Consider the following 16,120-nt stretch of genomic DNA (forward strand, 5'->3'; position numbering starts at 1 on the left):
TTGTTGATAATCATGATCCCACTTTTTAAGGAAGAGAAGGTGATCACCATACGCACCAGCTCCCATTCTTAGAACCTTCAAAGCTATATCCTCATCATCAAACATAAATAGGAATTCATTTTTGGCCAGGATACTAGGAGTAGTTAGAGACTGGAATGCCCCAATGATTCCAAGCCCATGTCCTAAGCTCCTCAGCATTCCACACATTCTCCATTGTTCTTCCTATCAGACAAACTTTCAAGAGGTGTCGCCTGCTGTCTACTTCCTTCCCTGAGATTTGAAGAAAAGGTAGTCCATTTTCCAAAATAGTTGAGATTTCATCTGATTCCGACCACCCATCGTTTTCAAATACCTGAGCGTCGTTGCTTGTAATGACCCAATTTCCGTAACTGGGTCGCTACAAGCAAGAACCTGATAAAACCACAATTATTTTTTTAACCATTGCATGAATATTAAATAAACCACAAACTCTTATTCCAATAGCATAAAATGTTCCACAACAAGTAATTTAACTAAAAATCCCAAGTGACCCATCTAATCAAAGTCCCAAATAAACTAATCAAATCCAACTCAAGAAAACATTAAAATGACCAAAGATATCGACGAAACGTATCATCTCCTTTATTTATTTGCTCCTTTATTTCTCCTACGCTTCTAGACATCCTCCATCACAAACGCTCATACGCTTAAGTCTTCTAATCCTGGGGAGAAAATCTGGGTCAACAGCAGGTAGATAGTAAACGAAGCAAGTATAAAATTTCAAGTCGAACAACAGTTCAAGATCAATATTTTAACGAGCTGAAAAATAAAATAAGTTAAACAGTTACAATTTTTCCATAACAATGATTTATAAAAGTTTCTACAAATACACAAGAGAAACCGATTTAGAGAGGAAAAAATATAAATGCAACTGCAATAAAAATTTCTACAGCTCCCAACTAGCTTGTTGCCTTTGCCGACACGGTCGGTTCCGCATGGTCTTATTACGATAGATCATACCGCCTAGGGACTCGTAGTCTCCATAGGATTCCGTCATCAACGAGGGGTTGCGCGGCTCTCCCAAGTTGTATACACTTAAATTTTCTTTTTCCTTATTTTCGGGAATGACTCCATGGTCTCCCATCACCCTTCCCCATTTCCTCTTTGAATAGTTTTCCATATCGTTATTTTCTTTTCAAACTTTTTCGTGTTATTGAAATAGCAACCATTTCGGTATTTATCAATTACATTCAAATTACATTCCAAACATATGATGCAGAAAACTATAATTCATTAAACAGAATACAATTTAGTAAGGAACTACAACTAAAATACCTCACCATCCCTATTGCAAGAATTGAAAATCCATATCAACAAAGTTTAGCTACCACCTGCCTTGATGATCTGAGAATGAAGAAAAGAGATGTGAGTCTCACTGATGGGGCGGAGGAAATCAACATGTAAGTGACACCACCCAATCTCTAAGCTTTTATTTTGTTAAAAGTGTCTACTAAATCCATAGTTTTCCAATTCTATATAGTGTCTCAAATCTGGACTGATTTTTCATACTCCAAGTACACATACTCGATCACCCAAATCATGACTGTTTTTGTGATTAGAAACACACACTCACATGTCCAGAATATGAACTGTTTTTGTGTCCCTAAATGGGTATCCAAACAGTCGTAAACCTAGACTGATTTATGTCCCAAATTGGGGCACACAAACAACCCATCTTTGGACTATTACGTGCTCCACTAGGATGCCTAAATACCCCAATTAACATGCATAAAACTGCTGAAATTAAAACCATACAAAATTTTCATTTTGGGTACTATAGACACCTAAATCTATAGAAGTTTAAAATCCTACACACACACACACACACACACACACACATATATATATATATATATGGGATTGACACGAAGTGAAAAGTACTGTTGAAATTCACATGTAGCTATATATATATATATATATATATATATATATATATATATATGAAATAAATGCCACATGAACAGTACTGTTGGAACATCTCTACTTACATCCACCCAAATATACATATATATTTTCATATGTATGGAGTTCAAATCAAAGAATAGTACTGTTAAAACCAACTTATATAAGAATCACCTATACGGAACCTTTTGTTTCATATTGTTGAAATAGAATTGCATACAAAATCCATCTAAAAAATATATATTCGTTTGACAATACCAATATATCGAAAATCAACCATCTAATCTTAAAAACCTGACAAAGAGGATCTAAATAGCCATACAAATACATAATATTACCAATCGCTTTTAAGAGAAAACTTATTCTGAAAGTAGATTTATGACACAAAAGCCACATGATTCAAATCACTCGAAACCTAAGGTTTCGTGCGTAAATTACTTACTAAAATGATGAGTCAACGTAATTAAGAGTATCGGATTTGTCGGATAATACATAGGCTACGTATACATCACAAGAAAATTCGTTGAATAATTCTTATTCGAAAATCTTGAAAGACAATAAAATTATATATTAAGATTTAAACATAACCTAGTTAAATAAAATACAATTGTTCGCAAAACGTATGCGAAAAACTCAAGAATCACTTATTAAATCATTTAAAAGGGTTGGTATATTAATGATTTAATAAGAACTACGAAAAAAAAGAATTTACAATTGCGGTTTGAATTTCTTTATCTTAAAATTTAAAGAACAAGGAAGTGGCGATTACTTACTTGTGAGCGATGAAAACCCGAAGAAAAATCGAAGTGTCCGAACCAGGTACAAATCCCCACCCTTCTTCCTTTTCTTTCTTCTTTTTCTCTCTTTTTTTTATTCCACGCTCTCTCTCTCTCTCTCTCTCTCTCTCTCTCTCTCTCTCTCTCTCTCTCTCTCTCTCGGGCGTCCAAGAATTTGGACGTGGGAGAGAGAGACCCAACAATATATATATATATATATATATATATATATATATATATATATATATTGTCTCTTGATTTGTTTCCCAATCCTGATAGATTAAAAACCCCTAAAATCCCTCACTTGATCTAATCCCTCCATTACTTAGCCTCAAAGTAACTTACCTCTTTCCATTATTATTAAACAAGAGATCAATAGGATTTGATTAAATCTAATGGGGCCCACAATTGACGCCCAAAAGAGGGGAGAGAAAATCTGTGCGCACGCATCCCTTTTTGGGAGTTGTGCACAATTTGGATTTTCCAATATTTTAGTATAACTTCCCTATTTGTATTAGATTATTTAATTACTAACCTCCTAACTTTTAGAAATACAATCCTATCTAGAATGGCCTTACTAAATCTCTTGGATTTTATTTATTTCTTTTTTTTTGTAAAGATGATAATATCTACACAAGGAGGACCCACTAATTGGGCGAGAGAGGGAGAAAAGAAATATTGCCGTACCCACTCCAAGATTTGGAGTGGGCGGCTATTTTTTTGGAGAAGATGGGAACACGCCCAATTTTGTAGGGGTTAGATGTATACGATTAAAATTTAGAGGTTCTAAAAAGTACATTCTCGCTAATTTTCTACTAGCCCCAAGATACCCCTTAAACCTCCCTTTATGAAATAACACAATTAAGGTTAGATCAGGCATAAAAAAATTTATAACTTTTGGTAGTCATAGATTCCTAAAACATTAAGATTTTGGCCTAATAGGACAAATCCCGTAATTAGGCCCCACCTTAATAAAAAAGTGCCCATAACTTCGCCAAATCGTGTCCGAATCGCGCGATCTTGGACCCGTTGGATAGGTATTTAAATATCCCATCTAACGGGGCATAAACCACGTCGAATGGATAAGTTTTGACGCCCCAAAATTTAGCTATAATTAAAATGACGAAAATAATAATAAAATAATAAGATCTAAGTAAACCAAGGAAAAAGTGACTAATTCTTAAGATCGAGGGTTGATCAACAATGGATCGACGATCTCCACCCTCGAAAATACGATCTAATGATCCTATGGCCTAGAACTTAAGGTTTAACGGACGAAGATGAATGGCGGTCTTTACATTGCTTGTTGTTAGCGGCAAGGAAAACTTCTTCTGCTAATGGGGATTCGCACACCATCGGCATTGTCCCCTCCAACTGAAGTTGAGATATTCACAATGTATGCAGCTCCAATCCTTCCGGCCGTTTCACCCCTGAACCCAATTTCTGCCGTTTGGTGCCCGATCTCCAATCTTTTCGCTTTTCTTAGCCCTATTCCACTGCGCTCCGTAATAAGCTTTCCTTCTTACGCCGCCATCATCAGACGACCCACGACTAGATTCGCTGCATTCGCTCCAGCTTGCTGACGCCTTTTACATCTATTTCTCCAAGACGGCAACCGCCATCCCTCTTCTCTCTTTTCTCTCCTCCCTCCATCCCCTCCTAAACTAACTCCTCACTTTTTCCGATTGCTACCATGTCTAGTGCAGAAGTCGACAGTCAGGCAGCAATCAACATCTCTCAAAACCCTATTCAACATGATAGAACTGATCTCTACTAACAAGAAAATGATAAACAGACGATATAGAAGAAAGATTAGAACAGTAATCTTCAAATTCCATAAGCCTATGAGAAAAGATAAGAGAAAAAGAGAAGAGCCAAATAATCTATAAAGAGAAGAGCCAAGCTCTATCTCAAATTTCTCTCAAATCTCTACACAAATTTCAAATCCAAAAACTAAAACAAATGAGATGGAAAGAGACCTTATATGGGCAGCCCCTAATACAACATGAAAGGTCCATACTACCCTTAAATGAAACAATAGATACCCGAACTACCCCTAATGAAACAAGAGATGCCCAAACTACCCCTAATGAACAAAAGACTACTATGGCCATCACTTAAAGGCCTTATTACCATAAAGGATTACCTAGTAAAAGACAAAATCAATGAGTAACTGCAAAGCAACCTACACTAATGCAGTCCAAACATATAAGGCCAATGTGCCAGGGGAAAATACTTTCACAGTTATTAGGAGAGGTTTTTCCTTTATGAGCTATCCAGCCCTTGGCTCCTTGCCAGGTCCCTGTACTCTCCATTTTAGCTCTTGAATCTGCCAACCTTGTCTTTCCTCGTGAGCCACATCTTTCCCATAGAAGCACCAACAGTTCTCGGTTTTTATTTGAAATCATCTAAGGCAGAACCTTCTCATCTAAAGTTAATGAACTCACAGTTGCTCCATGTCCAGTCATTTAAGTTTCTATTCTCTCTCCCCTTTGGTTATGTTTCAACAGCCTTTTCTCAATTACTGTCGACCACTTTTCTTCCCTTATTCTCCCCCTCATTGCTTTCAGCCTTTTTCCCGTCCTTTCTTTGATTTCGTTAAGTGTGCAGAGGCCAAACTCAAAGCAGATCTTCCACATCATTCGCAGTGAATGATTAATGACAAAAGTTTGAATCATTTAAGTTGTGAAATAACCATCTTTTGCAAACCGGGTAAACATAAATTGAGCAATTCAATTTTTGTTGCCACTCATGGTGATTTTATATGAACTCATGAGCAGAAAACATATTTTTTAAAATAAAAAGGAGAACAGAAAAGAGAACTCATGGGGTTTTCTTAACATCTAATCATGCTTCACGCATGTCCACAAAATGGTTAAGAAGCATTGCGTAAAGAAACATAGGTATTGATTCTATTGAAAATCTAAAGAAGCTATTGGTTCCCAATTTTGAAGAAATTCCTTCCAAGATAATGGATCCTGACAAAGGTGTATTATCAATGAAGCATATTTCATATAGTAATCCCTTATATTTTTCCTATTTAATCCATGTCGTTCTCACTAGACTAGTTTCACTTCTATTTGCCTTTCTCTTGTTGTGGTCAATCCTTCTTCTTTTTTTAAATTGACAGATTTCATTAATATTAAGATAGCAGATGGGACCAGCAGTCCCAAACAGCATTACAAAATATTAAAGTGGGGGTCGACATGCCAGCCCCAGTCCAAAGGAAAAGCAAAACATTGATATGATTTATATATAACCATACATTACAGAAAAACTATTTTCTATCGTCTTTCAATCCACACAGTATGTGCACACCTTTTGTAAAAAACCACCACTTACTACCGGCCAACTATCTAGAGAACCTCCTCTTACAATTCTGGAGGATTAAATGAGATTGCCCCCTTTAACTCAACACATCCAAACTTCTGATACCCTTGGAAAGACCCAGCTAGAATATCCAGACATAACAGGCGAGAGAACGAATCCCTCAAGCTCCAGCAATGGAAAGTGAATTCTGGATTTGTAACGTGTCAATCAGCAAGCTACTAGTCAAAGAGCCCAAAGGAATTAATCTACAAATTTTGGTTCTGAGGGTTAAACCTTCAGGTAACATAATGTCTCCACCAACCAGTGAAACCAACCTTAATTTAACTTAGAATCCAAACCTCAGACTAAAACATCCCTCCGAAATTTACCTACACCTAACATTCCCAATCCTTTCATATTTTCCAATTCTATTTACACTTACTACTCCCTTCTTTTTGTTCTTTATTTTCTTCATCTTTTTGTTCTTCCTCTCTTTTTTCCTTTTTTCCTTCTCTTTTTCCTTCTTCGGAGCCGGAAGGTAGATCATACAAGATTGTTACCCTCGGCCCCCCTTCTTCTCCTTCTCCTTATCCGATTCTCTGTGTTCCTTCATGGTCCTAATAGCCATAGAGCGAAACAGGTTCTTTGTTGCTTCCAAATTCTCATCAAAGCCAATGCCAAAAACATCTATTGCCAGAATTTCGTTCATTTCCTCATGAGGGACGACATCATCCTCTTCTGAATCCACGAAATCAACCATTCTAGAATCCTCTTCCTGCCTATCCTCATCCTCACCCATTCGTTTATGAATCTCTAGGCTAACTTCCTGGTCAAGGATATCTCGAGACACCTGGGAGGCTCAATAACTTCTCCAGTCGATCAATCTCAATCGCCTTAGCCTTCTCCCAACCCTGACGTCGCACGAGACGCTCTTCTTCTAAAGTCTTCTGAAAGAAATCCATCTCATAAATCTGAACAAAAGTGTTCTTTGGGTTCGTCATGCCTGAGATATGGAGGAAGCTTTCTTTGTTAGCCAGAGCTTCCCGTTTAAATTGCTTCCATTGATTCTTCAAAATAGACATGTAAATTCTTTGGGAGTTGGACATTCAACGGCCGCCAATCGTTCATCATACTGTAAGTCGCGGAGAAATTGAAGATCTCTTACCTCAAACGAAACAAGTTCCTGAATGCTCAGAGGAGGAGGGGTAGGATCCATAAAGGGGGTGTGAGGACAGAAAGGTTTATCAAAGTCTTTTAGAAGATATTTGAACTTGGATGCTAGACAGGTATTTCGTGGTTCCTCTCTCTTACATGAACCCAAAAGGTTCCTTTTGAAGAGAGACAACCCCCCTTTTGTAGCTAATAAGCATTTTTCCTCGATAATCAATCCTCGCCCCTTCGAACTTTTTTGGGGTCTAGTGCTTTTAATGACAGGACAGCTCCTTGATAACTGAATGTGGGCTTTCTTATTTGAATTTTTCGAGTGTATTTTCTCCGAGATTATTTTTTTCTTCTTCCTTGCAAAAAACCGATTTTTTATTTTTACTGATTTCTCTACTGACACAAGTTGATGGTTACCGTCAAAAAAGTCCTTTCCAGTACCCTTCGCCGCAGGAATGCTAGATTTAGCTTTTAATAACTTCTGACCTGAAATTTTCTTGGGATAAGCCAAAATTCCATTCTGTGAAAGGACAGGACCTTTCAACGCGTCCTTCTGAATAACCATTCCCGAAGTGGACGAAAGTTTGAAATCGGGGGTAGGTATTCCAAACGGCTCTTTCCGAGTGGAAATGACCAAATTACCCCGAGGAACAACCAGGAGGGGTCCAACCATTGGCGGATCTTCCACCGGAGCTGAGTCGACCAGGTCGCCTTGCTCCGAGTTCACCGGATTGCTTTCTTCCAGAGAGTCATTAGTGGGCTTTAAAGTCTCCTCCACCAACCTAACACCAATTGGGAAAATCCTGGAATCTACCATTATGTTAATAAAGGGTGGCAAACAATTCCATAGGGGAGTTAATACTTTAACATAAGCAAACTCCATACAATATTCATGGCTACTCGACAATTTAGATTCCAGAACCTGACCAAAATGCTGACCCAACATCTCCACCGTGGACAATGACCAGGCGTGAGGGGGGATGTTGGAGAATCTAAGCCTTACCGATCTTGCACCCGTAGTCAAAATGGGAGACCAAGGATGGAGAGACGGCAGGTAACCTCCCAAGGCATTACGCCCTTTTCGCAAAATGGAGGTAGCTTGGCTTTGGGATTCAAAGGGAAAGAGCACTGATAGAGGACCCAAGCAGAAAGGTTTACTAAGATGTGGCAGAGCCCACTGTCGTCTGGCCCAAGACCCAATTTCTTCCAGTAAAACTCTGTTTCTTAAGGTACCAACCAAACAGTTTTTCAGAAAGTTCTTTCTTGCAGTGATCACTTCAGTAGGGATAGATATTACGGGGTTACCACCCATAGAGGGTTCTGGGATGGATTGATGAGGCATCTTCGGAATCCATACCTGCCCAGAACACGTTTGTCTGCCGACATCAGCCGGATTTCTAGTTTTTGGCTCCAAACATTTTCTACAGACACGCCTAGTCCCAAAGTTATTGTATCTGCACATAGTGCATCTCCAGTCGCTTGCGTTATGAGATGAAACAAACTGTTTTCCTCGAACGAATCCATTTCTGAGGTCGAGACGGTGAGTCAATAAATCCAAATCTTCTTGACTGCCAATCGATCGGGGCAATGATCCGGAGTACCACAAGGGGACATCGTTTCCCCTTTGTCCCTGAACTATCAAAGAACACCGGCAGCAACTGTTGAACACCCCAATCGAAGAAAAAGCTGCCTGAGTCAAGTATCCACTATCTAGTAAATCCAGAAAAGTCGGAGACGCCCAATCCAAACTAGTGCCACAAACACAGTGGATGGGATTAGCGACCAAATCCACATGGGGATTAACACATTGCCGGCTAAAGAAGTCTCTCACCGACGCCATTTTTTCCTCTACCTTACCCTAGGGCTTCTTCCCATCTGTCCCCTATGAATCAAGGGAGTCTTTAGACATTTGTGGGCCAATCAGGAGGAGAGATTCCGGTCAATCCATTTTTCATGCTGACAAGAACTTCATATGTGAGATAGAATTTGAAAATTTTCATGAAGGCATAAAGAATCTACAAGGTAGAGAGCTCTCTAGCATTTGCTTCATTATTTGAAACTGGAAACAGAGTAATCTAGATGTACTACTTGTTGGGGGTTCCACGCAAAAGCAAAGATCTCACATCACATAGTAGCCCTGGTGTACCGTCAAGGAGGGAGAAAAATCCATCGGGGAAGATCTCGGCAACCCCGTGTACCCTTGAGGATGGAGAAAATTCCCTCAGGGAAGATCGTGTAGTTCCCACGTTGCTCCCGCGCACGTGTGTGTAATAGAGAGAGAGAGAGAGAGAGGGGGGGGAGAATATTCCACGCAAAAGCAAAGATCTCACATCAGAAAAAGAGACGTGGATGCGCTTATAAGGACTTGGCACCATCCCCTTGATGGCTAGCTTTTAATGGTGAATTATACCGGGTCCCAACGGAACTTATGTATGTCCCTTCCCTCTTTCATATCGTGCAAGTTGCAAAACAGAGCATTAATAATTCCTGAAACAACTTACGGGCATCAAATGGTCATAAAGACATTCAGATTTAAGAAACAAAAAACTAAGAGCTGCTAATTCAAGCACAGTATAACCTTACAGAAGTGACATGATTCACCATATCCCCTAGAGAAATCAGACTACTTAAGGAAATCATCATATTTAATTAACCCAACATTACAGAGAAGTGCCTAAATCATCTATAAACTAATTGATTGTTTTTTTTTTCCTTTTTTAACAGATAAAATTAATTGATTCCTACTCAGATAAACAACTGTTAAATAAAAATTATAAAAAAATAAAGAAAGTGGTAGAGGGTAGATGGTCAGTTTCAAACTTCTTGCATTGGATGATTGAATGTGAATGTGTACAGATAAAAAGGGGGGGAAAGGGATAACAAAAAAGAACCAGAAATGTGCAAATCAAGAGAAAGCAAAAACAAGCTTAATCCACTGATAGGCCAGAAATTTAACAAAGAAAAAAGAAAACACCTTCAAGTACCATATTCCACAGCTAGAGTAGAGAACCCAACAGATCCTCTAGTCATCCTCGCCACTCTCATCGCTAAAATAACTCGGTTTCTTCTCTTTTTTCTTCACCTCTTCCTTTATCTCCTCGCCACCCGCTTTGATCATCAACCGTTCGTCGAACCCTCTCGTATCAACCACAGAAGCCCAATTATCATCCTCAAAATATTCTTCTCCCCCTCCTTCCAATTCCAATCCCATTTCTTGGGTATCATCATCCCTTGGTGGCGGTTGTGCCTTGCGAGATCGCCGCTTGGGATTCTCCTGTGGCTTCTCCCTCGGACCGAGCTGATTCCTAGGGCAGTCATAGGACAAGTGACCGGTGGTACCTGTTGACTTCAAAATTTTATTAAAAAAGCATTTTACGTGTATTATTCTCTTTTCATGCATGTGAAATTTGTTGCGAACAGTACCACACTCCTAGCAACAGTCTAGGACAAGTGGTCGATGATACCTGTTGACTTCAAAATTTTATTAAAATATTCATTTTATGTGTGTGATTCTCTTTTAATGCATGTGGAATTTGTAAGGTTGCATTTGGGTCCACATCGACCCGACCTGAAAATAACATGGGTCGGGTTTAGTAATCATGGTTCATGGGTTGGGTCGGGTTTTAGGTTGAAAAATCCAAACAAATCTCGGGTCAAGTCGGGTTTAAAGAAAAAAACCCAAACCCGACTCTTATAGATGTGCTATGATTTTCTTAAATATCTCTTAAATAATATGCCAAATTATTTTCAAGTATATTGATATAATTGTTTTCATTGAGGTAATCAGGTTTGTGATGTGAAAATGGAGTTTCCTTCTTAAATTTCTGCACTTGACAACTTGAATTTATGGGATGAAGATTTGTTGTTTTCTACCATTTTTGAAATTAATCACTATACGAAGCTAAACATTAAAACACCGACCCGACCCGAGATAATTCTCGGTAGGGTAGGTTATGGAAAACCCGACTCATCGGACCCAAGTTGCAACCCTAGAAATTTGACTTCAAAATTTTACTAAAAAATGCATTTTATGCGTATGATTCTCTTTTCATGGATGTAAAATTTGTTGCGAAAAGTACCATACCACACTCATAACAACGAGTCTTGTCCTTGTAGATCTTCCTCCTAATAAATTCCTTTGCCCGTCCATTATCCGCCGCAATTGACACATGTAGCGTCCTCTTATTCAAGATCTTGCCCTGCATCTCTCGGACGGCCCGGCAGGCGTCCTCTTGCGAGACAAATAGGACAAAAGCAACCCCTTTACTCTGCCTAGAAAGCTTATCTTTAAGCACAGTGACCTTACCCACCTTACCAAACGTGGAGAAAATGGTGAAAATATCAGAATTTGTGAGAGTGTAATCCAAATTGCTAACATAGACTGTGGATTTTGACGGAGCCAGGCCACCACTACCGGACTTTTTGGGTCCGGATGGTTCAGAGGAAGAAACAGAAGGGTATCGGTAAAAAAGAGTGTCGTTATCATCTTCATCATCGCTATTTCTTTTTTCTCTTCCCCTCCTACGGAGAACCATAGTGGTGATGTTTTACTTTGGAAGAGGCAAAGCTGGAAAATAAAAAGGCCACAAACACTAAAACTTAGAAAGCATATTATTTAATAAAAGCATCGAAAATGGTATCAAAATTATCTTCGTTGTTCTTCTATTTTTCCGAACTTCTTGTTAGCTATCAAAAACAATAGAAATACCTCACATCTCTGATCAAAACTTGAGCCGAGCTAGGATTTGAACAAGCCCTTGTGCTATTTGGTGGATTCCTGAAAACCCCACGAACAGATGCTATTTGCGACTCTGATGATTCCCAAGAAAAAAACCTAGTAAAGCAGACAGATATTTTTTTTCTTAATTTGAAAGGATAGAGAGATTCGAGAAAAGTAGGGGGTATTTGGGAGGCATGAAAATTTTTCCCTAAAAACCCTTTGGTAAATTTCATTTGAGTTTTTAAAGAGCAGTGACAAATTCACCCCTTCACAGTTTATTAAGCCACGACCAGTTACAACACTGGTACTCGTACTCTCTTCCTCTAAGAACCCCTGGTGGGGCCCAACGGAAATTTTTTGATTTTTTAATAAAATAGGTCCCACCCAAACTTATTCTCACAAAAAGTACTCTCTCTCCTCTCTTTGAACACAAATACTTACCTGCTCAATGAATCGTGGACACCATAAAAAGTACTAGTTGTGGAGCCCAACGGATCTTTGAATAAGGTGGACACCATAAAAAGTGTATTATATTTGAAAAAAAAAATCATTTGAGCTCACCTAGTTCAAAGATCCAATACCGTTCATTTGTTGGGCCCCAATGTAAATAGGCCTTGACCATAAAATCATCTCTATAAGAAGATCCAAACCCTTCTGTTAGCATCTAAAGATCGGAGAGTTAGGATCATCGTATGGAGATATTTCCAGAAGCCTATTTACAATTAGGTTCATCTAGACCTGGCAAGAATTGATCCGGACCCGCGGGTCGGCCCGGCCCACCCGTAATTTCCGGGTCCGGGTTAACGTTTTGTGACCCTTTCTAAGTTGACCCGCGGGTCAACCCTGCCCGCCAAAACTGGGCGGGTCCGGGTGGACCCGAGGGTGCCCGTAGAAGTGAAACAAAGTAGTTTTTAGGTAATTGTCAAAACTTGAGCCGAGCTAGGATTTGAACAAGCCCTTGTGCTATTTGGTGGATTCTTGAAAACCCCACGAACAGATGTTATTGCGACTCTAATGATTCCTAAGAAAAAAACCCAGTAAAGCAGACATATTTTTTTTCTTAATTTGAAAGGATAGAGAGATTCGAGAAAAGTAGGGGGTCTTTGGGAGTGTGGACCCCGATCCGAGAGAGAGGCGAGGAACGGGCCCCCACGCTCTAAGTCTCAAGATCATCCACGTGAATGGAGAGCTCTACCAAGAAACTCTCGAAAGAAGTGCCCCTCACAGCATGAGTGGCGATAAAAGGTGAGATACCTCTCGATTCGGGGACTAGCCCAGATTCGAGGCGTACCTTAAACAAAGAAGAGTCGTCATCCAAGGAAGTGGGCCAAGGATCCCATACTATGCTCTGTTGCAACGGATAACCAGAGATTATAAAAAGAAGGTTCGTGCCTGATTACGAATTTGGAAGGTCCGAAGAGCACCTCGTCCGCCCAAGTGCAAACACCTGGTCTCTTATGCCATTTACTTAATAATTTTGAAGAGTTTTGGGCGAAAGTCATATGAAATGGGAATGAATATCTCCGAGAAGACATCTATCTAATCATGCATGTCTTGGAGATGAATAATAAGCACACATAAAAGAAATGAAAGAAGTGTCGCCTAATAATAGTTAGATTATGAGTGTCATACCTAATTGGTGTCTGAGTTCTGGTGTGCAAACACATGCATGCTACATCTAAAGGTATAGGATCTGTACATGAAAGTAAAAAAACACAGCAAAACATACAACACAAAACAATTCTCTATATGACTGGACAAGATGAATCCTAAAAATCTAATGCGACTTGACTAGGACCAAGATGGCCGTCCATCCCAGCTGCTCTACGTATCCCGGCCTCGGGAAGAATCGGAGTCAACGTAGTTCGATGACCTATTCTAACTACGATGCCTAACCATCTAGAACCGCTATCCTAAATTCGATTCTACTAAACTCGACTGATTTTTAAAGCTTTTTGTACGATTGCTTGAGTTCAAGTGGATTGTAATTTTTAGAACTCTCTATATGCCCTAACTAATGCAAGTTGTTTAGCCTTAAGCTAATGCAGGTGGGCCCTACATCCTATGTGTATCTAGGCTGTGCCACCTAATGAAAACCATGGGCTGACTATATGCTTCCTAGTCTAGCCATCGGTTCGACTAAATGTCTAACCGATCGACTCGAGGCCTCCTAACTCTAGGGACACTCACACAACAGATTTCCTAACTACTCTTAAAAGACTCAGATTTTTGAGGATTTTTGGTTTTTAGATGTTTTTGAATTTTCAAGTGTTTTTAAAATTTTTGAATGTTTTTGAGTTTTTGACACAAGAGGACAAATCCCTATCATCATAAGGGTAGGACAAACTCCTTAATATCCCGCAAAGGTTGGACAGCATCCTATGCTTTGCGGGGGAAAATGACAGAATAACAACTCTGCAAGGGTTGGACAGCATCCTATACCTTGCAGGAGCGGATAAAAATCACATGATTTGACGAGAGGTTGGACAGAACCCTAACCCCAACGATGATAGGACAGATTCCTGAAAGATTGACTCTCTAACTAAAGACAAACTCTTATGCTAATGGAGTAGACTCGAAATTAATAGCTCTATAAAATGAGAGAAAGAGGCTAATGAGACTAGGCTAGTCTCCTACAAGAGAGATGACAACTGATGCTTATGAGACATGGCCTGTCTCCTATGAAAGAGAAGACGAATAAGGGTGCTAGTGAGACTGGGCAAGTCTCCTAAACACAGAGAACATTATGACCAATGAGACAAAGCCTGTCTCCAAAAGATTTGACTTTTTCCACTGAGACATAGCTTGTCTCCCTAAAAGGTAATCTTTCTATGAGACAAAGCATGTCTCTCTAAAGGGTGCGGAATTTCTATACGAGACATAGCTTGTCTCCTAAAAGGGGTTTGATCTTTCTATTGAGACATAGCTTGTCTTTCTATATGGTGAGCTCCAGCCAGCGCTATCATTTGCCTTTGCAATGACAGAGATGATCTAATATCTAGGGGACACGTATCTAAAAGACTAGGCAAGTCTTTTAAATAAAAGAGGGGAGCTCCACTTGGACTGAGCAAGTCCTCTAAGAATGGGCTTGGGCTAGCGCCTTCATTGCCCATGCAATTAACGGGCTACTGATATGCAAGGGTATATGCCTAAAGAACTGGCAAGCCTCTATATAAAGAAAAGGAGGAGGGAAGAGGGGTTATGAAAATGAGGTTTGTGATTAAAGAGATGAGCGTTAAAATTTCCACAGGGACATGAGCTTGATAGAGGTAGATGTCAATATTCAGTGATGAATATCCAGAAAAGTGAGTATAACGATTTTAGGCATAATTTCTTATTAATGTTTATCACATAGTGTAATAGCAAAACCTTTAAATTATTCACTAGTGAGATTTATATCACAACAAGGATGATCCCTAAGTCACATGTGCCTGAACACAAAGAAAACATTTATAACTCTATTTGCTTATAATCATTAAACTATTACCTAAATTATCATAACAGAAAGTGTCTGTTATGACCAAGAAAGAATATCAATAAGGACATCTCATGCAGTTGGTGAAACATACTTAAATCCATAAAATAGCATAAACTAAAACATTCAGAAAAATACAACTATATTCTAAATAATCACAACTAACTTAACTCATTACCTGAAGCCACAAAGAAATTATTTAAAACGAAAATAGAGACTCATTCAATCATCTATATTTAATAATGAAGATGTTCAGTTGAAGAACTTTGGATATTAAAAGATTCAGACCATCACCCTTCCAAAGGTCAACTCAAAATTAACCAGAAAATAATATACTATTCATCTATCAAACCTCACAACTAACTTCTGTTTTCAGCTAGTGACCAAGATACCAATGCTAAATTTATCTTCTTCTTTTTCAAAATCCAAATGAATCAAGGCCCACTTCAAATTTATTTTCTATGAATAAGTTAAAGAGGAACAAAGCGATTCCTATATACTATGAATGTAAAAAAAAAATAGTGAATGACTGTATGATAATCATTTGAGAGACAGACTAAAACCTTGCAAAAAAAATAAGCCTATGTGGCTGTCCACACATGCAATATCCTACCTATGGCGTGCCTTTTGAAATGGATGCTCACAAATCTTTTTATCTTTTAGCAAGAAAACAAAGAAGATTATCAAAACTTCACTACACTTTCTAAAGAGCTCATTTGAGCCAACTGATAGGAAAAT

General features: G+C 38.9%; 1 protein-coding gene across 4 annotated transcripts in view; it reads right to left on the reverse strand.

The window, feature by feature from the left end:
• The window catches only part of U11/U12-31K (RNA recognition motif and CCHC-type zinc finger domains containing protein), a 33,575-nt gene extending 21,453 nt beyond the window's left edge, over window positions 1-12,122 (reverse strand). For 2 of the 4 annotated variants that reach the window (XM_077363981.1, XM_077363980.1), the window contains exons 1-3: window positions 11,896-12,122; window positions 11,272-11,754; window positions 10,162-10,526 (exon numbers count right to left, since the gene is read on the reverse strand). In XM_077363981.1, coding sequence (XP_077220096.1) covers window positions 10,210-10,526; window positions 11,272-11,722 — 768 coding nt within the window. In that variant the 5' untranslated portion in view covers window positions 11,723-11,754; window positions 11,896-12,122 and the 3' untranslated portion in view covers window positions 10,162-10,209. Of the gene's footprint in view, window positions 1-450; window positions 715-10,161; window positions 10,527-11,271; window positions 11,755-11,895 lie in introns of those variants that run through there. The other 2 variants (XM_077363979.1, XM_077363982.1) reach the window with 2 other exon arrangements.
• Window positions 12,123-16,120: the final 3,998 nt, after the last annotated feature.

This window comes from Tasmannia lanceolata, unplaced genomic scaffold (assembly GCF_043159265.1).
Source record: "Tasmannia lanceolata isolate RefF3 unplaced genomic scaffold, GAP_Taslan_0.1 ptg000020l, whole genome shotgun sequence".
NCBI lineage: Eukaryota > Viridiplantae > Streptophyta > Magnoliopsida > Canellales > Winteraceae > Tasmannia > Tasmannia lanceolata.